The sequence below is a fragment of the Marmota monax genome, unplaced genomic scaffold, assembly GCF_021218885.2.
Source record: "Marmota monax isolate L192 unplaced genomic scaffold, Marmota_monax_Labrador192_F-V1.1 WCK01_AAM20220418_F8-fsc00056, whole genome shotgun sequence".
NCBI lineage: Eukaryota > Metazoa > Chordata > Mammalia > Rodentia > Sciuridae > Marmota > Marmota monax.
In genome coordinates, this window is record NW_026695212.1 from 11,616,100 (window position 1) to 11,640,855 (window position 24,756).

At 34.4% G+C, this 24,756-nt stretch overlaps 1 protein-coding gene across 1 annotated transcript in view; it reads left to right on the plus strand.

Moving 5' to 3' along the window:
• Positions 1-24,756, plus strand: part of Glipr1l2 (GLIPR1 like 2) — a 58,289-nt gene that overhangs the window by 31,518 nt on the left and 2,015 nt on the right. The window contains exon 4 of the mRNA XM_046430660.1: positions 19,844-19,929. Coding sequence (XP_046286616.1) covers positions 19,844-19,929 — 86 coding nt within the window. The remainder of the gene's footprint in view (positions 1-19,843; positions 19,930-24,756) is intronic.

Here is a 24,756-nt window from a genome sequence, read left to right on the forward strand (position 1 = left end):
TCCCAGTTTGAAACTCCAGATGGCTAGGTACCCAGTTTCTAACTCCTCCCCAGCAGTCACTAACCCAGCACAGTGACACCCTGGTTACCTTCACCATCCTTAGGGCAGAAATACTAGCTAACAGCAGATGACCCCACCTATTGGGTGAGAAGGGAAGCAGGAAAGATACTGATTCCCAACCAAAGCAATCTTTATTTCTTCCTTTGAGCTTTTTTTTCTCCCTCTCTATTCTCCTGCCATCACATCCCCAACATATGTGAAACCAAGTACTTTGCATGAATTAGGATTTTGAGGATTGTGACATCTGAATAGTATATTACACATGTGTTGTATGTTCTTTTTTCTCCAATTTTTACTATTTTAACATTTTTTAAAATTTTTCTTAATATATATGTGTGTTTATTTTATGTACTCTACTGTCTTCCTGCTTACTTGTCTACCCAAAATTACTTCCTCTGTATTCTACTGCTATTAACCTTCTCTTTAGATTTCTCTTTCAAACTTTCTAAGGTATAATAACTCTATATCCTGACATCCTACTTCCTCAGCATATCATCCTACACCTCACCCCAGTTCTTTGTCCACTGTCAGAAACTGTAAAGCCTTTTACAAACCTATTGATTATATTGTAGATAATAATTGAATTCACCATTTCTATACATTGTGACCAAACTGTAAATGTCTTACCAACTATTTCTTTTTAGGTTGTATATTGTTTATATTGGGATCTGCTAACATTGTCTTTTCCCTCAAAGGAGAGGTATTGGAACCCTACAGGGGCACTATAAGCCTATAGGGTAAAAATGGTAATGCTTCAGATCCACAGTGCTAGAAGGGAAGACACATGAGCAACATGAAAAGGCAAGGAAGGAAAATGCCCCAAACAAATAAAGATACCATATTATTAGAATCCATGGCTGGCACAGCAGAAGAAATTACAGAGAAGGAGTTCAAGTTGTACATAATTAAAATATTTTGTGAATAAAAGGGTGATATAAGACAGCAAATACAGGCAGCAAAAGATCATTTCAACAAAGAGCTACATAAACAAATACAAGAAGCAAAAGATTACTTCTGTAAGGAGATAGAGGTTCTAAGAAAAAAAACAAGTGGAAATCCTTGAAATGATATAAAAAATAAACTAAATTGAAAGCATCACCAACAGATTAGACCACTTGGAAGATAGGACCTCAGAAAATGAACACAAAATATATACTCTTGAAAAGAATGTAGATCACACAGTAAAAATGGTAAGAAATCATGAGCAGAACATTCAGCAAATATGGGATAGCATTAAAAGACCAAACTTAAGAGTTGTTGGGATAGAAGAAGGCACAGTGTTTCAAACAGAAGGAATGAACAATATATTCAATGAAATAATATCAGAAAATTATCCAAACATGAAAAAAGAATGGAAAACCAAATTTAAGAGGCATACAGGATGCCAAATGTACAAAATCACAACAGATCCACACCAAGGCATATTATTATGAAAATTCCTAACATAAAGAATAAGGAGAGACTATTAAAAGCCACAAGAGAAAGGAAACATATAATATATATGAGGAAAACAATTAGGTTATATGCAGATTTTTCAAACCAGATCCTGAAAGACAGAAGATTCTGGAACAACATATGTTAAGCTCTGAATGAAAATGGATGCCAACTAAGAATCTGTATCCAGCAAAACTAAGCTTCAGATTTGAAGATGAAATAAAAACCTTCCACGATAAACAAAAGTTAAAAGAATTTACAGCTAGAAAACCTATACTACAGAAATCCTTGGCAAAATATTCCATAAAGAGGAAATGAAAAACAGCAATGAAAATCAGCAAAGGGAGATATTACACTAAAGGAAAAACTAATTAAAGGAGAAACCAAGTCAAGTTAAATAACAAAAATTGCTGGGAATACAAATCATGTCTGAATAATAACCCTGAATATTAATGGCCTAAACTCACTAATCAAAAGACATAGTCTAGCAGAGTGGATCAAAAAAAAGACCCAACAATATGCTGCCTCCAGGAGACTCATCTCATAGGAAAAAAACATACAAAGACTGAAAGTGAAAGATTGGGGAAAATGATACCACTCACATGGACTGCAGAAGCAAGCAGAGGTTTTCATCCACGTATCAAATAAAGTAGACTTCAAGCCAAAGTTAATCAAAAGGGATAAAGAAGGACATCTCATAACTGCTCAAGGGAACCATACATCAACAAGACCTAACAATTATAAATATATATGCCCCAAATAATGGAGCATCTGTGTTCATCAAACAAATTATTCTCAAGTTCAAGAGTCAAATTGACCACAATGCTATAATTTTGGGTGACTTTAACACACCTCTTTCACCACTGGATAGATCTTCCAAACAAAAGATGAACAAAAAAAAATATAGAACTCAATACTACAATCAATAACTTAGACTTAACTGACAAATATAGAATAATTCATCCTTCAACAAGCAAATACACTTTCTTTTCAGCAGCACATGGATCCTTCTCTAAAATAGACCATATATTATGCCACAAAGCAACTCTTAGCAAATACAAAAAAGTAGAGATACTACCCTGCATTTTATCAGATCATAATGGATTGAAATTAGAGATCAATGATAAAATAAAAAATAAAAATTACTCCAACACCTGAAGACTAAAAAATATGCTATTGAATGATGCATGGATAACAGAAGACATCAGGGAGGAGACGAAAAATTCTTAAAGTTAAATGAGAACTCTGATGCAACTTATCAAAATCTCTGGGACACTATGAAGTCAGTACTAAGAGGAAAGTTCATTTCATGGAGTTCATTCCTTAAAAGAAGAAAAAGTCAACAAATTAATGACTTAACATTACATCTCAAAGTCCTAGAAAAAGAACAAATCAACACCAAAAGCAGAATACAGGAAATAATTAAAATCAGAGCTGAAATCAATTAAATTGAAACAAAAGAAATAATTGAAAAAATTGACAGAACAAAAAGTTGGTTCTTTGAAAAAAAAATAAGTAAAATTGACAGGCCCTTAGCCATGATAACAAAGAGAAGGAGAGAGAAAATTCAAATTACTAATGTCCATGATGAAAAAGGAAATATCACAACAGACATTACATAAGTACCAAAGATAATTAGAAATTACTTGGAAACTTTTACTTCAATAAAATATAAAATATTGAAGGCATTGGCAAATTTCTAGTGTCATATGTTTTGCCCATATTGAATCAGGATGATATACACAATTAAAACAGATCAATTTCAAGCAATGAAATAAAAGATGCCATCAGAAGCCTACCAACCAAGAAAAGCCCAGGACCGGACAGATATACAGCTGAGTTTTACAAGACCTATAAATAAGAACTAATATATATACTCTTCAAATTATTTCATGAAATAAAAAAAAAGAGGCAGCACTTTCATACTCATTCTATGAGGCCAGTATCACCCTGATTCCAAAACCAGACAAACATACATCAGAGAAAGCAAACTTCAGACCAATATCTCTAATAAATATAGATGCAAAAATTCTCAATAAAATTCTGAGAAATCAAATACAAAAACATATCAGAAAGATAGTGTACCACGATCAAGTGTGGTTTATCCCAGGAATGAAAGTTTGGTTCACCATACAGAAATAAATAAATGTAATTCATCACATCAATAGACTTAAAGAATCATATGATTACATCAATAGATGCAGAGAAAGCATTTGACAAAATACAGCACCCATTCATGTTCAAAACAGTAGAAAAAATAGGGATAACAGGATTATACCCCAAACATCATAAAAGCTATCTGTGCTAAGCCCCAGGCCAACATTCTATATGGAGAAAAATTTAAAGCATTCTCTTACCACTTCTATTTAACAGTTCTTGAAACACTGGCCAGAGCAATTAGATAGACAAAAAAAATTAAAGGGATACAAATAGGAAAAGAAGAACTCAAATTAGCACTATACCTAGAAGACCCAAAAAATACCACCAGAAATCTTCTAGAACTAATGAATGAATTCAGCAAAGTAGCAGGACATAAAATCAACACCCATAAATCAAAGGCATTTATGTATATCAGTGACAAATCCTCTGAAAAGGAAACAGTGAAAACCACCAGGTTTACAATAGCCTAAAAAAAAATACCTAACAAAAGAGGTGAAAGACCTCTACAATGAAAACTACAGCACACTAAAGAAAGAAATTGAAGAAGACCTTAGAAGATGAAAAGATCTACCTTGTTCTTGGATAGGCAGAATTAATATTATCAAAATGACCATACTATCAAAAGCATTATACAGATTTAAGCAATTCCAGTCAAAATCCCAATGACATTCCTCATAGAAACAGAAAAAGCAGTTATGAAATTCATGTGGAAAAATAAGGATAGCCAAAGCAATCCTTAGCAAGAAGAGTGAAACTGGTGGCATTACTATTCCAGATCTTAAACTATACTACAGAGGAATAGTGACAAAAACAGCATGGTATTGGCACCAAAATAGATTGGTAGGCTAGGTACAGAATAGAGGACACAGATACTAACCCACATAATTACAGTTATCTGATATTAGACAAAGGCACCAAAAACATATATTGGAGAAAAGATAGCCTCTTCACCAAATCATGCTGGGAAAACTGGAAATCCATATGCAACAAAATGAAACTAAACCCATATCTCTCACCATGCACAAAACTCAACTTAAAGTGGATCAAGAACCTAGGAATTAAAACAGAGAACCTGCATCTAAAAGAATAAAAAGTAGGCCCAAATCTGTATCATGTTGGATTAGTCTCTGACTTCCTTAATAAGACTCCTATAGTGCAAGAATTAAAATAATAAATCAATAAATGAAATGGATTCAAACTAAAAAGTTTTTTCTCAGCAAAAGAAACAGTCAGTGAGGTGAATAAAGAGCCTACATCTTGGAAGCAAATTTTTACCACTCGTATGTCAGATGGAGCACTAATCTCTAGAGCATATAAAGAACTCAAAAAGCTAAACAACAAAAAACAAATAACCCAATCAATAAATGGGCCAAGGAACTGGACAAACACTTTTCAGAAGATGATATACAATCAATCAACAAATATATGAAAAAATGTTCAACATCTCTAGCAATTAGAGAGATGCAAATCAAAACTACTCTAAGATTTCATTTAACTACAGTCAGAATGGCAGCTATTAAGAATACAAACACCAGTAATGTTGTTGAGGATGTGGGGGGAAAGGCACACTTATACATTGCTGGTGAGACTGCAAAATGGTGCAGCCAAACTGGAAAGCAGTATGGAGATTCTTTGGAAAGCTGGGAATGGAACCACTTTTTGACCCAGCTATTCCATTCCTTGGTTTATAACCAAAGGACTTAAAAACAGCATACTATAGAAACACACTCACATCAGTGTGTATAGCAGCACAATTCACAATAGCTTAACTGGGGAACCAACCTAGATGCCCTTCAGTAGATGAAAGGATAAAGAAAATGTGGTATATATACACAATGGAAGCATTAAAAGAGAATAAAACCATGGCTTTTGGAAGTAAATGATGGAATGCTAAGTGAAGTAAGCCAATCCTAAAAATCCAAAGGCTGAATGTTTTCTCTGATATGTGGATGCTGATCCATAATGGTGATCAGGGGGAGCATGGGAGAATTAGATGAATTCTAGATAGGGCAAAGGGGTGGGAGAGGAAGAGAGGGCACACAGGGATAGAAAAGATTGTAGAATAAGATGGACATAATTACCTTAAGTACATGTATGAAGATACAAATGGTGTGAATATACTTCGTATACAACCAGAGATATGAAAAATTGTGCTCTATTTGTGTAATATGAGTTGTAATGCATTCTGTTGTCATATATAACACATTAGAATAAAATAAATAGATTTTCATCCAAATTCTACCATACCTTTAAATAACAACAAATGCCAATCCTCATCAAATTATTCTATGAAATATAAAAGGAGGGAACATTGGCAAATTCATTCTATGAAGCCAGTTTCACTCTAATACCACAACCAAAGACATGAAGTAAAGAAAACTTCAATCCAATATCCTTGATGAACGTAGATGCAAACTTCTTAATAAAATTTTGACAAAGTGCATTCAAAAACACATTAGGAAGAGAGTGCAACATGATCAAGTGGGGTTTATGCCAGGGATTCATAAGCTAATAGAATTAGTGGAATTTAGGACAAATTAATAGAATTAAGGACAAGAATTACATAATTATCACAATAAATGCAGAAAAAAACATTTGACAAAGTCCAGTGCCCATTTGTGTTTAAAACACTGGAGAAACTAAGATAGAAGGAAATTACCTCAATATTGTAAAAGCCACGTATGACAAACTGAAGATTGACATCATACTGAATGGAGCAAAACTGAAAACATTTCCTCTAACAACAGGAACAAGACAAATGTTGCAACTCCTGTTCAACATAGTCCTTGAAAATCTAGCCAGAGGAATTAGGCATGAAATGGAGATTAAAGGGATACAACTAGGAAAAAAATAAAACAAACAAACAAAAACTAAAGTCTCTCTGTTTGCTGGCGACTTGATATTATATTTAGAAGACCCCAAAAACTCCACCAGAGGACTTCTAGAGCTAATAAACAAATATAGTAAAGTAGCAGATACAAGATCAACATACATAAATCAATTGCTTTCCTGTACTCCAACAACAAATCTGTTGAAAAAGAAATTAGGAAAACTATCCCATTCACAATAACTTCAAAAAATAAAATACTTGAGAATTAGTCTAACAAAGGAGGTAAAGGAACTCTACAACGAAAACCATAGAATTCTGGAAAAGAACTTGAAGAAGACCTTAGAAGATAGAAATAGCTCATATTGGTGGGTAGGCATTTACTATTGTCAAAATTGCTATACTACCAAAAGTAGTATATAGATTCAGTACAATCCCATCAAAATACTAATGATATTCTTCACAGTAGTAGAAAAAACAGTTGTAAAATTCATTTGCAAAAGTGAGACCCAGAATACCTAGAACAATCCTGTGCAAAATGAGCAATGCTAGAGGCATCACAACACCAGACTTCATATTATTCTATAGAGCTATAGTTAACAAAATAGCACGGTACTGGCACTAAAACAGACACGAAGACCAATTGAATAGAATAGAAGACACAGAGACAAACCCACATGGATACTGTCATCTGACATTAGACAAAGATTCCACAGATATATATGGGAGAAAAGATAGCCTTTTGAACAAATGGTGCTGGAAAAACTGGAAATCTATAAGTAGAATAATGATACTTGAGCCCTATGTGTCAACTAGCACAAAACTGAATTCTAAGTGTATCAGATACCTAGGAATTAGGTCAGAAACTCTGCAACTACTAGAAAAAAATATAGACCAAACAAACACTCCAACATGTTGGCACAGAATCTGACTTTCTTAACAAGACTCCAAAATAAGTACAAGAAACAAAACCAAAAATCAATAAGTGGGGATGGGGTTGTAGCTCAATGGTAGAGAACTTACTTAGCCATGTGTCAGGGACTGGGTTCAATCCTCAGAACCACATAGAAATAAATAAATAAGGTGTTGTGTCCATCTATGATTGAAAAAAAATAAAAATAAGTGGGATGGCATTAAATGAAAAACTTTTGCACAGCAAAAGAAATAAGAGCATGAAAAGAGAGCCTATGGAATGGGAGAAAATCATTGTCACCTGATCTTCAGGAGCAGTGTATTTCTAGAACTGAAAACACTTAACACCAAAAAATTTAAAAAACAAAAAATGGGCAAAAGAACTAAACACATATTTCTGTAAAGAAGAAATACAAATGATCAATAAAATATGAAAAAAATTTTAACATCTCTAGCAATCCAGGAACTGCAAATCAAAACTACATTGAGATTTCATCTCATTATAGTCAGAAAGATAATTAGCAAGAATATGAATAATACATATTGCTGAGGATGTGGGGAAAAGGAACACTCATACATTGTTGATGGAGTATGGAGATTCTTCTAAATATTAGTATTGGAACCACCATGTGACCCAGCTATCCTGCTCCTTGGTATATATCCAAACTATCTAAAACCATCATACTGTAAATATACAGCTATAGAAATGTTTGTAGCAGTACAATTCATAATAGCCAAGTTATGGAACCAACCAAGGTGCCCTTCAAAACATTAATAGATAAAGAAAATGTGGTATATTTACATAATGGAGTATTACTTAACCATAAAGATGAAGGAAATTATGGCATTTGCTGATGGAGACCATCATGCTAAGTTAAATAAACCAGACCCAGAAAATCAGTTTGAATATTTTCTCTTATATGTAGAAGCTAATCCAAAATAAGGTAGGCAAGAAAAGAAAATGGTGGGGGAGTTCCATCAAAATAGAAGAAAGTGGAAAAGTGAAAAGGGATTTCAGGGAAGGAGGATGGACAGGATAAGGGGAAAACATGGAATGAATCTGACATCATTTTCCTAAGATACATATGAATATGCCACAGTAAATCTCACCTTTATGTATATTCGTAAGACATTAATTTAAAAAAAATACTCTAAGAGCAGAAAGGTTAATAGAGGGAAGGGAACAGGGGGAAGGGAAAAGAAAGGAGGAGTACTAGGGACTGAATTAGAACAAATTATATTCCATATTTTATAATTATGTCAAAATGATTCCTAATGCTATGTATAACTAAAGAGAATTAATTAAAAGATAGTGCTTCACAAATTACATTGCGAAACAGTTTCACAGAATTCTCCAAAGTAAAATGTTTAAAAATATGCAATTGTTTAATTAGAATAAAATGCTTTGTGATTTTTTTCACTAAATTAATAAAGAAGTAAACTCTAATCATCTAATGCAAATACTGAAATTAAAATCACAGATATCTGAACATAAAACAATATTTATTTGATTTTCTAGTTAAGAAATTAGGAGATATTACATGAACATTCAACAAAAATACCCATTAGAAAACTGACATCTTCATTGTTGTCGACATTGTCATCATCATCATCATCATCATCATGCCATTGAACATTATACTAATTAATGCCTCAAATAAAAAATGTTCTGAATAAAAAAGATTATTCTGATTGTTGTATAAAGAATGAAGTATAGGGAAACAAGGATACAAAAAGCACAATTAGGAGGCTCTTTCTATAGTACAGGACAAATACTGCTATAGCTTAGATTAGGGTTGCAGCATGTGGATTGATTTTCTATTATTGCATATTGGATTACCACAAATACAGTGTTTAAAACAGCATTCACTTATAATTACAGTTCTGTAGGTCATACATGCAGACACAGTGTACCTGAATTCTCTACTTCATACTTCAAAGGCCAAAATCAGTGTGTCAGCTGAACTCCAAGTTGGAGGCTATCATGAAAAAAATCTGCTTCCAAGCTCTGTTAGTAGAATTCAGTTTTATGTGGTTATGTGATACTATTCCCATTTCCTTGCTGTCTCTCAGCCAGGCCTTGCACTCATCTTTTAAAGGCAATCTTTATTCCATGACACATTTTCAACTCAGCAAAAGCATTCTGTTTTTTCTTTTTTTTTTTTTATACTTCAAAGACATGTTTTCCCTTCTATGACCAGCCAAAGTAAACTCTCAGCTTTTAATAAAACCAACTGGGGAATAGGGGAGGTTGCTTTCTCTGCTGCTCCATGGTGTGAAACCAAGAAAACAGATAGGCAGCTTCTCAGCAAGGTGGATGATAAAAAGGGAGAAGACTTTACAGAGATTTAATACTGGATACTCAAAGCAGATCTGGAACTCAGGAAATTGGATATAATAAAATAAGGAAGAAATCCCGAGCAGTACTGCTGCTGCTGCTGCCAGAGTCACCAACCAGAGCAAAGTGGAGAGATAAGGGAACCTGTCTTTTTAGAAGGACTTAGGCATGTCTGGTTACCAAGAAATCAGAAACCAAAGACGTTGCCCAACTAAACTGAAAGGAATGCTGCACAATATCCTTGTGTGGAAAGAAGCTACATCTCTGCCTGCTTCCTGCAGAGGACAGAGGAAGTAACCATTTTGCAGCTACAGAATTGGGGCTGGCAGCTAGAGGAGCCATTTCCTGGCAAACCTTAGTTTGGCTCAAAATACAGGCCTATCAAACCTACACTGCAAGACACAGAGTGTGCCTAAATGACCAGGAGAAATGTGGAGAGGAGTTTACAAAAAGCAATGGTGGTCATGGAAAACCATCTGGCTCTCCTCTTCACACTCCAATCTGGCCACTTGCAGGACCAGCTGGGAGTGTTATGTAAATCGTGCTCAGCAAGAGACTAAGCACCACTTACTTGGAAGGTCGGAGAATTCAGTATTATTTATGCAATTGGACCCAGATGAGATAGTGTTCTAAACTTCTGGGCCCCAAGCTGTGGTCACATGGGGTTTTTATAGGAAATGACATGATTTTTTAACCATTACAACATTGATGGGATTAAATTTTTGGCCTACATGACCAAAGACCATGTATAGAAATATTACAATAAGTAGTTCACAGGTGCAGAACAAAGTCAGTAAAACAATTGTGAGTGTTATCATGAAGTGGCCTTTACCATGATCAACAGTAACTCAAGATAACTTGATTTTATCCCCCTAAGAGCTATATTTCTAAAAACTAAGCCTATAAGGCTATAGTTTAGACAGCAGTTAATTGGCCTAGCAATTAATTAAGTAGCTACATTCCTACAGAGTTCAGAAAGTTACAAAGTATTAGAAGAAGTGACTCTTTTTACAGGCATCTGGTGAATATCTGGCCTTGAAAGCCTGGAACAGCCGTGTTTCCACTTAAAGAAGGAGTAGTTGGAATCCTAGTGACAGTTATTTATAGTTCAATAGATAGGGACTCACAGGCTTCCCATAGAAAGGCTGGCAGAAGGGGAGGGGTATCAATCCTTTTCCCAAGTGTTGGTTCTTCATCATAACACTCTTATCATTTCATTGTATAGTCAGGTCTGATTTTTCTATCATAAGAGAGACCCTCCCTGCCGCAGTCTGGCTGGGCACAAATGCCGCAGTCTGGCTGGGCACACAATCACGAGCCACCACACAGCTTGTAGATTCAAACAGCAACTCTTTATTCCCGAACTCACACCAGCCGTCTACAATCACGTTCTGCGGAAATCCACGTTCTCTGCCCAAATCCACGCCCACTGGGCTTCTATCTCCCAAAAAATACTGTCTGAATCCCGTGAGAACTCAAGGGGAACTCAGGCAGCAGGATATGCCCTATTCCCAGCAGGAATAATCTTAAACCTGGAACGCCCTAAACCCGATTATCCTAAACCGGGAACACCCTAATCCGCCCTGGTCCTTGAGCAAGGTCACCTACATTCAATGTCACTGCAAAATATCAGCAACATGGGGTACGATGGCAAGGAAATTGTCATACCTACTTGGCTAATGGCTCCCAGCACCTCCCAGCTGGTCAGGTATTTGAAAGAGTGGGGGTGGAAGAGATTGAGTTTAGAGACTAAACCCAGGAGACAGGAAATGTGGAGTCCACAGGTGACAGAGCAGACAAAGAATTGGCTCCTCCTCTACACAAGTGGAACCCAGGGGAGATCCCTAGAGTACAGTCTTCCTGCATGGACTGGCAACTGCAGGGCCCTGGAGGTGGGCTGATTTAAAATCTCCAGACCAATTACCATTCAACAAAGAACCTGGAGCCTACCCAAGCGTAAACCTCCAGGAGTTCTGCCTACAAGATTTCCTCTCTCACTCAAGCAACTCCACCCTGAGGGTGGGACAGGCATCAAACTCCAGATCATCCTACCTAACACTGCTGAGAAGGGAAGCTGAGAATCTTTTGAACTCCAAAGGCAACAATTCTTTAACTTTTCATCAAAATCTTTTTTTCTTTTAATTTTTCTTTTTGTTTTCTTTCTTTTTCTTGTCTTTTTTCTCTTTTTTCTTGTTTAATTGTAACCTAAATCATTCATGGACACTTATACATATTCATATTTGTTTTTTCTCATTTCCAGCACTTTTGAAGCTAGCTATTTTTCATGGATCATAGTTCAATAGATAGGGACTCACAAATATTCACAAACAGAATATTTGATTCGTATTTTTCAGTTTTGTTTTGTATGCTTTTTAATTTTATTTTTAATTTTTCAATTTTTAAAATTTTTACTTGATATATTTTTCTTTCACTTATCTGTTTCCCTTGATTCTCTCTCTTTTCTCTGCTAATAGCCAATCTCTGTTGTTCTCTCTTATACTCTTATGTTAACTTTTTACTTCTATTTTCTCTTCTTTCTTATGAGCAAAGACATGATTAAGATGAGTATCTTTTCCTAGATTAAGCAGGTGAGCAATAAATGCCATCACATGTATCTTTATAAAAGAGAGGGAGAGGGAGATTTAGCACTAGACAACCAGAAGAGGAGGAGACAATGTTAGCAGGAAAAAATTCAAGAGGAAAAGATTGGTGTCAGGGATCCATAAGCAAAGAAGGTCCAAAAGCCATTGGAAGTTGGAAAGTCAAGGCACAGATTCTTCTGTAGAGACTTTGGAGGGAGCACAATCCTGCTAACACCTTGATTTTGGACTTTAGGTCTCCAAAACTACAAGAGCATGAATTTCTGTTGTTTTAAATCACCCAGTGATATTTTAAAGTAGCCAGAAAATTAATACAGAATGGAAAAATAAAACCTATTCAACCATACAGAAAATATGAGTCAAAGATACTTGAAAAATTCCTTTATAACACAAAGAGGAAGGAAATAAGTCAAAATAGATTTGAAAAAAAGAAATATGTAGGGGTGGTAAATCTAAATTTTGCATTCTTAACAAAGAACAAATGAAAGAAATCACTTTTAAAAGTACACCATTCTATTTACTTCCTGAGAACATACCTAAATATATTTTCTATAGGGCCAAACAGTGAGTTTTGGCTCAACAGAATCTAGACCATTTTCCATGCCTGGCCTTTAGAAACTTTCTACTTGATCTTTCATTCTCTTGGTCTTTCCTCATCTGCTGGCTGGATGCAACAGATCTGATAGAGAATTCAGATATTCTAGAGGGTAACAAAGCCATAAGATGAAAACAACCCCATGCCTCAGAATGAAACCACATAGCAGACACTCTATATAGCAGATATATCTACCATCTGACACCAATTCTGTACTATGACATTAATTCTACTTACCTAGCATGAAAATGGTGAGGAAAGATCAGATTCAAAATATTCTTTAAATATGGAATTAATATACTTCCTGGTGAATTTGATGTGGGGGCTGAGTGAAATAGAATATTCAAGGATGGCACTTATGCCATTAGTCTTAGCAACTGGATGAATGGTGATGTCATTAACTATGAGAGGGAATACTTTCAGAAGACCAAAGTTTGAAGGAAGACCAAGTATTCTGTTTCTGACCCATTACATGGAGAAATAAATGCAAGAAATGTAAATTAGTCATGAGAAGGAAATAGACATATGAATTCTGGGACAGTTTACTAAGTAAAGAGTACTACAGGTACAAAGACCCTAAGTTGGAAATGTTTCTCAGTTATGAGAAAGTAAGAAAAATAAAACAGAAGAGACTTAAGAACTAGCCCTACATGACTACAATATCTCAACCTCAGTTAGAGGCACCAGCAAAGGTGTATGAGGAGAGGCTATTGTGGTAAGAGAGAAACCAGGACTATATGAGCAGAGTTTTTAATAACATTTAGACTCACTTTCTTGTCAGTCCCTTTTATGATATATAGGCTGTTCTGTTTCCATGCTCTTCTGCACAGACAATTTATGATTCAATGCATATCATTTATATATTTTGAACAGTAGTTCAAATATAAATAAATTGAAAATAATTCATATTGCCCATTTAAAAAGGGGCTATGTGAAGAGCTATGACAGCGATATCTATATCACATTCATTGTCCAGTCAATTGTAATTTGAAGACATGATAACTTTAAATATGAAAAGATGTTCATCTGAAACTTAAAAAACACAGTAGATAAATGAAAAAATAAAAGATTTATGAAACAATCCGTATTATGTGTGATAAAACAAATTATATGAAATAATACTTTATTCATGGCTAAGTACAATATTCTAATCTCTTTTGTATTTTAAATTAATGTTTTTGTGAAACACTAGATTTGATTTATGACCTACTTGAATTTGAAAAAAAAAATTGGCCAATTTAGAACATTCTATGTTGTTTGCCAGGAGAGGAGAAAGAAAAGAGTTGTATAAGAGTTGAGTAAAAGCTATTTTGTTGGTTGCTAATGCACATTTTAAACTAAAGAAAGCCATTGATATATTGAGAGAGGGGATAGAATTAAAAGAGCAAGTTCTATCTGAAAAGAGGCAGGAAAGAATTATACAAAATGAAAATGTGGAAAAATTCTTAATAATGAATATTTTTCATCTCTTCTTAAAGTAGGGCTCATGAAGGTTTAACCTATTTTATTGATCTTTAAGAATAAGATGTTTTGGAATGTATTCAGCATTCCTTATTCTTTTGTTTAAGTTTTATTATTTTGATCTATTCAGCCTTTCCAATGGTTTTCTTGGAGAGGTATGTGTGTGAAGAGGCTGTTATATGTTGCTGTTTTTAAAAGATATACAGCATTCTTTAATTATTGAATATATTTAAAGATTCATGTTTTCCTCCAACTACAATTTTTTGCTGGACTTTAGGATCTCATACAGTATGGCCTCTTTCTCATTGCTTTATGTGGATTATAATTTTCAGTCATTTTAATAAAATATGTCTAATATAAGATATATATTTATGAGGGAAAGTTCAAAGGTATCAAGAAAGAAGTAACATTCCCATTCTGTCTTCTGTTACCCTCCCCAGTATTTCATCCTAAAAGGTATATTCTGTCTGTATATGCCAAATCATATCTGTCTCTGTGTGTGCTTTTCAGTAATTCAAACAGGAATACACTACACTTACTCTGAGGTTACTTAATTTTTTGAAGATATCCTTTGGAAGTTTTGTCATTTGAGTGCAAAATGTTTCTGAATTCTTTTTAATATTTGCATAGTGTTTTTTTAATGTATGTACAAAAATGTATTTAAGCAATATTTTCCTTTTAAGGAACAATTAGGCTGTTTTATTATTTTTATTACAAAAGACGTTTCTGCAATTATCCAGAGAGATATGTAATTCTCAGCAAAGTATTTGTAATTCACAGTCACGGAATTGCTAGGTCAAAAACAAAATTTTCAATTTTGATAAATATTACTAAATAGCTATTCATTATTGTTACACCATTTTTGTATTATAATACTTCTTATATTTCATGTAAGAAAGGACTTATTTCTCAACTCCCTTGTTAAGATAATGCATTCTCACACATTCAGCTATGTACAATTAGGAAGTCAGTATACTTTTGAGGGGTAGGTTACTGAAGATTGAACCCAAGGGTACTTTACCACTGAACTATAATCCCCAGCCCTTTTTTTAATCTCAAACTTGAGATCCTTTTGCCTTAGCCTCCCAAGTCACTGGGATTCCAGACATGCTCCACCATGCCTGGCTCATTATATTTCTAATTATCATCTCTATGAAGGTTCTCTACCACTTGTATGAATCCAGTGAGACCGAACTGTCACACAAGAAGTCAAGCAAAGAAAAGGTATTACTTACAGATAGGCAGGAGGTAAAAACAGAAGTCTAGGATCCAAGTAAGGTGGTCTCCCAAGACTCAGGAAAGTCACTTAGGGAGGATGGTATCTTATCTGTGAATGCCTCATGTCACACCACAGCTGAACACTCTGTCCGGTTTATACTAAGGACACATCTTGACTCACTGAACTCAAGCATTGCAAAATAACCTATTCTAGCTTGGGCTGTTTCAAATGGTTCCTCTTTATCTGGGAACACTACCTTGTCTGCACATTCTGCAGTTATTCTGAGAACCAAAAGTGGGAAAGAAAGTTGAGTTGGCTAGGCCCTCTGAGGACCTGTCCTCTCACAATCTTTATTTCAGGGGACTTCAGTTATTATTTTGTGCATTTCAAAAAAATTGGATTTCATTTACCAAGACCTGACTGTTCCTGTACAATCAATACTTTTATGTGAAGGTTTCCAATACTTTTAAATTATAGGAGTGTTTTATAGGTCAATAAAATTACCTCTTTTGTAGTAAATTTATGAATATTTTACCAGTATAATGCTTAACATTTGACTTTATGATGCAATTTATTTTGTCAAATAGAATAATTTTACTATAGATAAAAATATGTCAATACTTTTCTTGGGTTTTGAGATTTGTCATTCTTAGATGTACTTTCACAAAATATTTTTACTCTATTTAATCACATTAGATTTTCTTCTAGAAATTAATTTTTATCTTTTAAATATGTGACCCATTTTTTTCTGAATGTTTTTTAAGCTGGCATAAAAATCAGTATTCTGCTTAAAATAACCCATAAAGACTGGAGAAAACATAAAACAACTGTTTTCAGGCATTAGAAAACAACCAATATAGGACTAGAATATTTACAAATAGATAATAACTCAGTGGGAACCCCATATTTGCTCTGTTTTTTCTCCCTAAGAATTTACCTTACCTTTAACCAAAGAGATATATTTCAAGCAAAAAATATATATTTTTCTGAGTAAAAGAAACACCAGTGTCTTTGATGCCTGGATATTTAGACTCAGGATACCAAAAAGAAAAGGGCTACAAAGAAGAAACCTTGAAGTCTCTGTAAAATTTCTCTGTGGGCCAAATACTAACCTACACATCCCAAGGTAATATTCTGGAAGGATTATTAGGGAACAGATATTCAGAGGCTGAATACCCACACAGATTGCAGAGGCTGAACAGTGCTGAGAAACAGAGTTGCGATTGAGACCAGGTAAAATGGAGAGATCTTGGCTAAAACTCTGAACATTTATTTCAGAAAAACCATGCCCTAGGATTAAGAACCATTGCCTAAAAGTAAGGACCATGGTAGGAATAAGGTAAACACTGACGTAGAACTATCTAGTCCTAAAACCAGGCCTCAACTGAATTAAGGTTAATTGCCAGTAATTCAACTGCCAAAGTAAAATTCGCCATTTTTTTAAAAAAGCTGATGAGATCATTAATTTTATATATCAACTAAATTAGGATATGATGCCCAGTGTTTGTCCAAACTAGTCTAGATATAGCTGTAAAGGTATACTTTAGATGTGATTAATATTTAAATCAGTAGACTTTAAATAAACCAGATTATCATTTATAATATGGGTGACCCTCATATGTTCAATTTAAACTCTGAGTTTATTTAAAGTTCAATATAAACTTTTTCATATTGGCTTATGAAAGAAAAATCTGAGAATGAAAATTGCCTCCAGATGTTCCCCTTCAGACTCAAGACTACAACATCAGTACTTGTCTCCTGCCACTGGCCTGCCCTTCTGATTTTGGACTTGTCAGCCCCTACAATTGTGGAAGCCAAATCCTTAAAATTCTCTCCCCCTGCACCCCTCTCTCTCTCATGTGTGTAATCTATTAATTATGTTTCTCTGGAGGATCCTAATGCATATTTGGGTACTAGCAATGGGTTTGAGCCCACAAGTATCTATTAGGCCTGCTGGAATATGTAGACCAAATAGCAGAGCAACTTGCATGGCAGCCCAGACCTGTTATAGATCTTTTCTTGTTCTAAGCCACTCAAAACTAGCAGCTTTTAATGCCATTCAGTAAATGGACTGCAGTAGCATATTTTGCTAAGATGAATGAGGGAGTTTAACAGAAATGTGTGTAAAGTAAAATAGCTTTACATATGCATGGATAATTTGAAGCAGAAAACAACAAAATTCATACTTTCTTTACTTTGAATAGAGACCTGGATTACCTGCTTGATGAACAAGGTAGTAGCAGATATGGTTCTAGTAAAGGCAAAGAAAGTTTCCACCACCCCTAGACTGCATCTTTCCAGAAGACTATGTATCTATTAAAACATTTTAAACAGTGGTCTTCCAATGGACTTGGGATCAGAAATAGGATTAGTCATTTGTTAGGCCACCTAAGCCCATGTTCCTATAGGCAGCAAAGTACTGAAGCTAGAAGACTAGTAAAAGTTCCAGTGGGCTATGTTCAGCATCTGGACTTGCTTTCTATGACCCATTGGCTGCTTATTTAAAAATGGCAAATGCCCAAAGACAAAATATTTTATATTTCTTACAGCACTGTTAAGGCAACTATGAAACTTCAATGGACTTTGCTAGATTCAGATACTTAGATCTATCTATAGTTTCCTCCTAATCCAGTCCAGCCATTCCAATTGTAGATGAGAGTTGTATAGTGTATTCAGACTTGAATTGATTTAGGTGAAACTTTTTTGAATGTCAGAACTAGAGGTAGATTGACATAGAAGAATATTAGCCTGACATATACTTAAATAATGATTATGAAAATTGAACTTTAAAAAAGAGGTCTAGCCCAGTGGCTTGGGAGGCTGAGGCAGGAGGATTGCGAGTTCAAAGCCACAAAAGTGAGGCAATAATCAACTTGGTGAGACCCTGTCTCTAAATAAAATATGAAATAGGGCTGGGGAGGTGTCTCAGTGGTTGAGTGCCCCTGAGTCAATCCCTGGTACCTCCCCCCAAAAAGTAAAAAATAAGAAAGAGGACTAGTATTATTGTGTAGTGTGTATATACTGACTAGAATTTTTCATAGGTACAAAGGTAGAGGTCACCCATCCCAGAGGTCTTGGGGAGGATGAGCTTTGCTGTTATGTTGGAGGCATCTGCTTCAGTGAGAAAGAATTAGAGCAATAAAACTAGAATAAGGTGTAGTGAAGTTGACTAGATTAATTCTTCAGTTTCTGGAAGACTGGTGCTCTAGGTAGGTTCTAAATAAAATATATATTCTCCTTGAATAGAACAGTGAAATTATAGAAGTGATATAAGGTCTGCAAGTAATCACAAACCTCTGGATGTCCTTGATGGAACAGTTGCAATTTTTAGGTATCAGATATCTTACTGGGTATAAGCAAAACCATCTTGATTAAATAAGATATGGTTCTGAGATTTGATATTCAGATTTCTAAATATGTGTTTGTTGTGTTTGGCTATCCTTCTAGATGACCTATAGTGCCTAACCAGGAACCTATATGCCTAATGTTTATTTTTATAACTTCCAATTGCCTTCTAGGTATATATGCAATCTTGTTTAAATGGCAAGATCTTGTTTAAATGGTACTAGTGACCCATCCCTGCCACTCAGAGTTATCTTTCACCTATATAGTTTTTCTTTTGTATCCTAGGATTTTATGTACACTTCCCTTTTCCTTCTTTAATTCTAGGTAATTGATGTAACCATTCTTACTTGGCTCTTTAGCTCAGACAATGGATTAATTCAACTTTGTAAAATACCACTTAAATTCATTTGCTTGTTTATTTTATGTCTATGTATTTTTCACATGGATTCCAAAGTAATACATGCAGCTGGATCTTTGGGACAACAGGCATTTCAGGATTTTAAAAAACTCTTCATGTAATCAACATATCATTTCTATAGAATTTTATATACATTTTTACCAACCAAAAAGTAATTAATCGTAAAATATTCTATAGCATCCATTTGGAAAGGATGTATTTTGCTACAAAAATAAAAGAAACTTTAACATCCTTATTTTTGAACTCTTATATTTAAATTAGGATACTCTGTTTCAGGCAAATGGGATTTCATTTCAAAAGAGACTGTGTGTGGGGTTGGAAAAATGGGAAGATTGCATCTCTAATCTAAGTACTTCTTTGAGTCCACTTTCTTAATCAAATAACTGCTTAAGACTAATTAAAATTGGTAACTATAGTATTTAAATAACATGTAAAAATTGAGTCTTTTCCTAACAATTTTCTGCTTTTTTGTAGAGGAGCTCTATCAAGAAGGCCTTATGAACCAGGAGTATTTTGTAGTCGTTGTGGCAACCGTGACAAATGCACAGATTTTCTATGCAGTAAGATAAAGAAAATAACTTAAAAATGAAAAGAAAAACATCCATAATGCTTAGGACAAGAAAAGTGAAGTGACTGCACACTAGTTTTTTTGTGAAGTTAATATTATTCTTATTATTCTAATGCTATTATCATATTATCAAAGGAGGATTGAAACAGTATCTTTAGATTTTTCTAAACTATAGAGCCTTTTCTTCAGAGCTTTGCTTCTATTTCTTCCCCTAAGAACATACCAGAATGTTAGGAATAAGGACTGATAAATAAAAGCTAAACCTTGAAAATGCTTCACAGTTTGACAATGACTATGTTAAACAAAAGAATATCCCAAAATATTTGTAAAGATAAAAAAAGTAAAGTAATAAATATTTAATAGATTTTTCTCATTGTCCCACCCCCCAAAAAAACCTAGAATTCCAAAAATGTTCAGAGAATAAAAAGTAGAAAATGTATTTGATTATACTTTTATTGTTTTTTTCAAACATAAAAGCATATATTCTGATGGTATATTTATAGTTAGATTATACAAGGCTTAAAATAAAGTGGTAGGGGATAAATTCAGAGCATATTATGCTTTTGTGCAAAAAAAAATCAAAACAAAGAGAAACTAGAGGGCAGTTTTAATGTAACAACACTGTCACTATTGGGATGAGCACACTCAAATATTTCTGCCTTTGCTTTACTTGAATCAAGATGGAAAATCTTGCTCTTCCTCTTCATCACCAATAAAATGCAATGAAATTAAAGCAGTAATAAAAAGCCTTCCAACAAAGAAAACCTAAAGAATTCTCAGTTAGATTTTACTAGACCACTAAAGGAGAACTAATGTCAATTCTCCTCAAATTATTCTATAATGGGGCTGGGGATGTGGCTCAAGTGATAGCGCGCTCGCCTGGCATGCATGCGGCCCGGGTTCTATCCTCAGCACCACATACAAACAAAGATGTTGTGTCTGCCGAAAACTAAAAAATAAATATTAAAAAAAAAAGTTCTCTCTCTCTCTCTTTAAAAAAAAAATTCTATAAAATAGAAAAGAGGAAAAGACTACCAAATTCATTCAATGAAACCAGTCTCACCATGATACCAAAAGCAGATAAGGATACCTTAAGGAAAGAAAACTACCAATCAGTATCTCTGAAGAACATAGATGTTTTTTCATTGCAAAATTCCTCAGTAAAATATTAGCAGTTCATATTTTAAAACACATTAAGAAAAATGTACATCATTATCAATTGATTTCATCCCATGAATGCAAGAATAGTTCAACATGAAAAATAAGAAATGTTGTTCACCACAAAAATAGAAGGAAAAACAGAAAACATATGATCATCTCATTTGATGCAAAAAAATGTAAATGTAAAAATAGAAGCTAACTGATGTATGGCTGCACATTGGGTATATTGAGTGCTGTAATATTGATCTCTCCCTTAAAAGTGAGGTATTAGTAACCTGTAGGGACACTATAAGACAATAGGTAGAAGCTGGAATACCTCCGATCTATACTGCAAGAGAGGAAGACACATAGACATCATGAAAAAACAAGGGAGGAATGTGCCCGAAACAAACCAAGATACTATAACAATAGAAGCTGTAGGTAGCACAGTAGGTGAAATGTCAGAGAAGGAGTTCAGAATGTACATAGCTAAAATGATTTGGGAATTAAATAATGACCTAAGTGAGCAGATATAGGCAAAAATCCATCACTCCAACAAGAGATAAGAGAACAAATACAGGCGACCATCAATCACACCAACAAAGAGATAAGAGAGCAAATACAGGTTGCAAGATATTACTTAAAGAAAGAGAGATACTGGAAAAAAAAAACAGAAATCCTTGCAATGAAAGAAACAATAAGCCAATTAAAAACTCAATAGATAGAATCACCAACAGATTAGATCACTTGGAAGACAGGACCTTAGACAATGAAGACAAAATATACAATCTTGAAGATACCATGAACAGAATATACAAGAATTATGGGATACCATCAAAAATCCAAATTTAAGATTTATTGGGATAGATGAAGGTTCAGAGATTCAAGCCAAATGAATGCACAATCTCTTCAATGAAATAATATCAGAAAATTTCCCAAGCATAAAAAATGAATTCGAAAATCAAATACATGAGGCCTATAGGACACCAATTGTACAAAATTACAACAGATCAACACCAAGACATATTTATAATGAAAATGCCTACCATACAGAATAAGGATAGAATTTTAAAAGCTGCAAGAGAGAAACATCAGATTACCTATAAGGGAAGACTAATTCAGATCTCAGATTTTTTCAACCCAGACTCTCAAAGCAAGGAGATCCTGGAACAACATATACCAATCTCTAAATGATAATGGATGCCTACCAACAGTTTTATATCCAGAAAATTTAAGGTTCAAATTTGATGATGAACTAAAGACCTTCCATAATAAACAAAAGCTAAAAGAATTTACAGCAAGAAAGCCTACACTACAGAATATTCTTGGCAAAATATTCCATAAGAATGAAATGAAAAACAACAACGAAAATCTGCAAAGGGAAGAACTACAATAAAGGAAAAGACAACCAAAGGAGAAACTAAGTCAAGCTAAATACCAAAATAAACAAAAATGACCAGTAATATAGATCATGTATCAACAATAATCCTGAATGTTAATGGCCTAAACTCACCAATCGAAAAATTTAGGCTGGTAGATTGGATTTTTAAAAAAGACTGCTGCCTTCAAGAGACTCATTTCATTTGGAAAAGATGCCCACAGACTGAAGGTGAAAGGTTGGGATAAAATATACCATTCACATGGGCTACGTAAACAAGTGGGGGTTTCCATCCTCATATCAAATAAAGTAGACTTCAGGCCAGAGTTAATCAAAATGGATAAAGATGGACATTTTATGCTGCTTAAAGGAATTATACATCAACAAGACATAACAATTATAAATTTATGTGCCCCAAACAATGAAGCATCTACTTTCATCAGTCAAACTCTTCTCAAATTCAAGAGTCAAGTAGACCACAACACAATAATTCTGGGTGAATTTAACACACCTCTTTCACCACGGGATAGATCTTCCAAACAAAAGCTAAGCAAAGAAACTAGAGAACTCAATAGTATAATTAATAAATTAGACTTAACTGACATATATAGAGTATATTATCCATCAATGAGCGAATACACTTTCTTCTCAACAGCACATGGATCCTTTTCCAAAATAGACCATCTATTAGGCCACAAAGCTACTATTAGCAAATACAAAGAAGTAGAGATACTACCCTGCATTTTATCAGATCATAATGGAATAAAATTAGAAATCAATGACAAAATAAAAATAAAAATTACTCCTACACCTGGAGACTAATAATATGCTATTGAATGAACAATGGGTTGCAAAAGACATCAAGGAGATTAAAAAATTCTTAGAAAGAGAAACTAGGAAAACCACCCCATTTATAATAGCTTCAAAAAAAATAAAATACTTTGGAATAAACTTAACAAAAGAGGTAAAAGTCCTCTACAATGAAAACTACAGCATGCTAAAGAAAGAAATTTAAGAAGACCTTACAAGATGGAAAGATCTACCTTGTTCTTAGATAGGCAGAATTAATTTTGTCAAAGTAACCATACCACCAAAAGCACTATACAGATTCAATGCAATCCCAATCAAAATCCCAATGACATTCCTCACAGAAATAGAAAAAGCAGTTATGAAATTCATGTGGGAAAATAAGAGATCCAGAATAGCCAAAACAATCTTTAGCAAGAAGAGTGAAGGTGGTAGCATTACTATTGCAGACCTTAAACTATACTACAGAGCAATAGTTACAAAAACAGATGGTATTGACACCAAAATAGAGGAGAGGGTAGGGGAAACCAATGGTACAGAATAGAGGACACAGAGACTAACCCACATAACTACAGTTATCTTATATTAGACAAAAGTGCCAAAAATGTACATTGGAGAAAATATAGCCTCTTCAACAAATGGTGCTGGGAAACTGGAAATCCACATCTAATAAAATGAAATTAAACCTCTATCTCTCACCATGCACAAAAATCAACTCAAAGTGTATCAAGGACCTAGGAATTAAACCAGAGACCTTGCACCTAATGGAAGAAAAAGTAGGCTCAAATCTCCATCCTGTCATATTAGGCCCCAACTTCCTTAATAAGACTCCTGTAGCACAAGAATTAAAACAAAGAATCAATAAATGGGATGGATTCAAACTAAGAATCTTTTTCTCAGCAAAAGAAACAATCTGTGAGGTGAATAGAGAGCCTACAGAATGGGAACAACTCTTTACCACAAGCACATCAGATAGAGCACAAATCTCTAGGATATATAAAGCATTCAAAAACTTTAACACCAAAAAAAAAACAAATAACCCAATCAATAAATGGGCCAAGGAACTGCACAGACACTTCTCAGAAGAGTATATACAATCAGTCAACAAACATGAAAAAATGTTTAACATCTCTAACAATTAGAGAAATGCAAATCAAAACTAAGATTTCATCTCATTCCAGTCAGAATGGCAGCAATCAAGAATACAAACAACAATAAGTTTTGGCGATGATGTGGGTGGAAAGGCACACTCATACCTTGCTGATGGGACTGCAAATTTGTGCAGCCAAACTGGAAAGCAGTATGGAGATTCTTTGGAAAGCTGGGAATGGAACCACCTTTTGACCCAGCTATCCCACTCCTTGGTTTATACCCAAAGGATTTAAAAACAGCATATTACAGGGTCACAGCTACATCAATGTTTATAACAGCACAAATTACAATAGCTAAATTGTGGAACCAACCTAGATGCCCTTCAGTATATGAATGGACCCG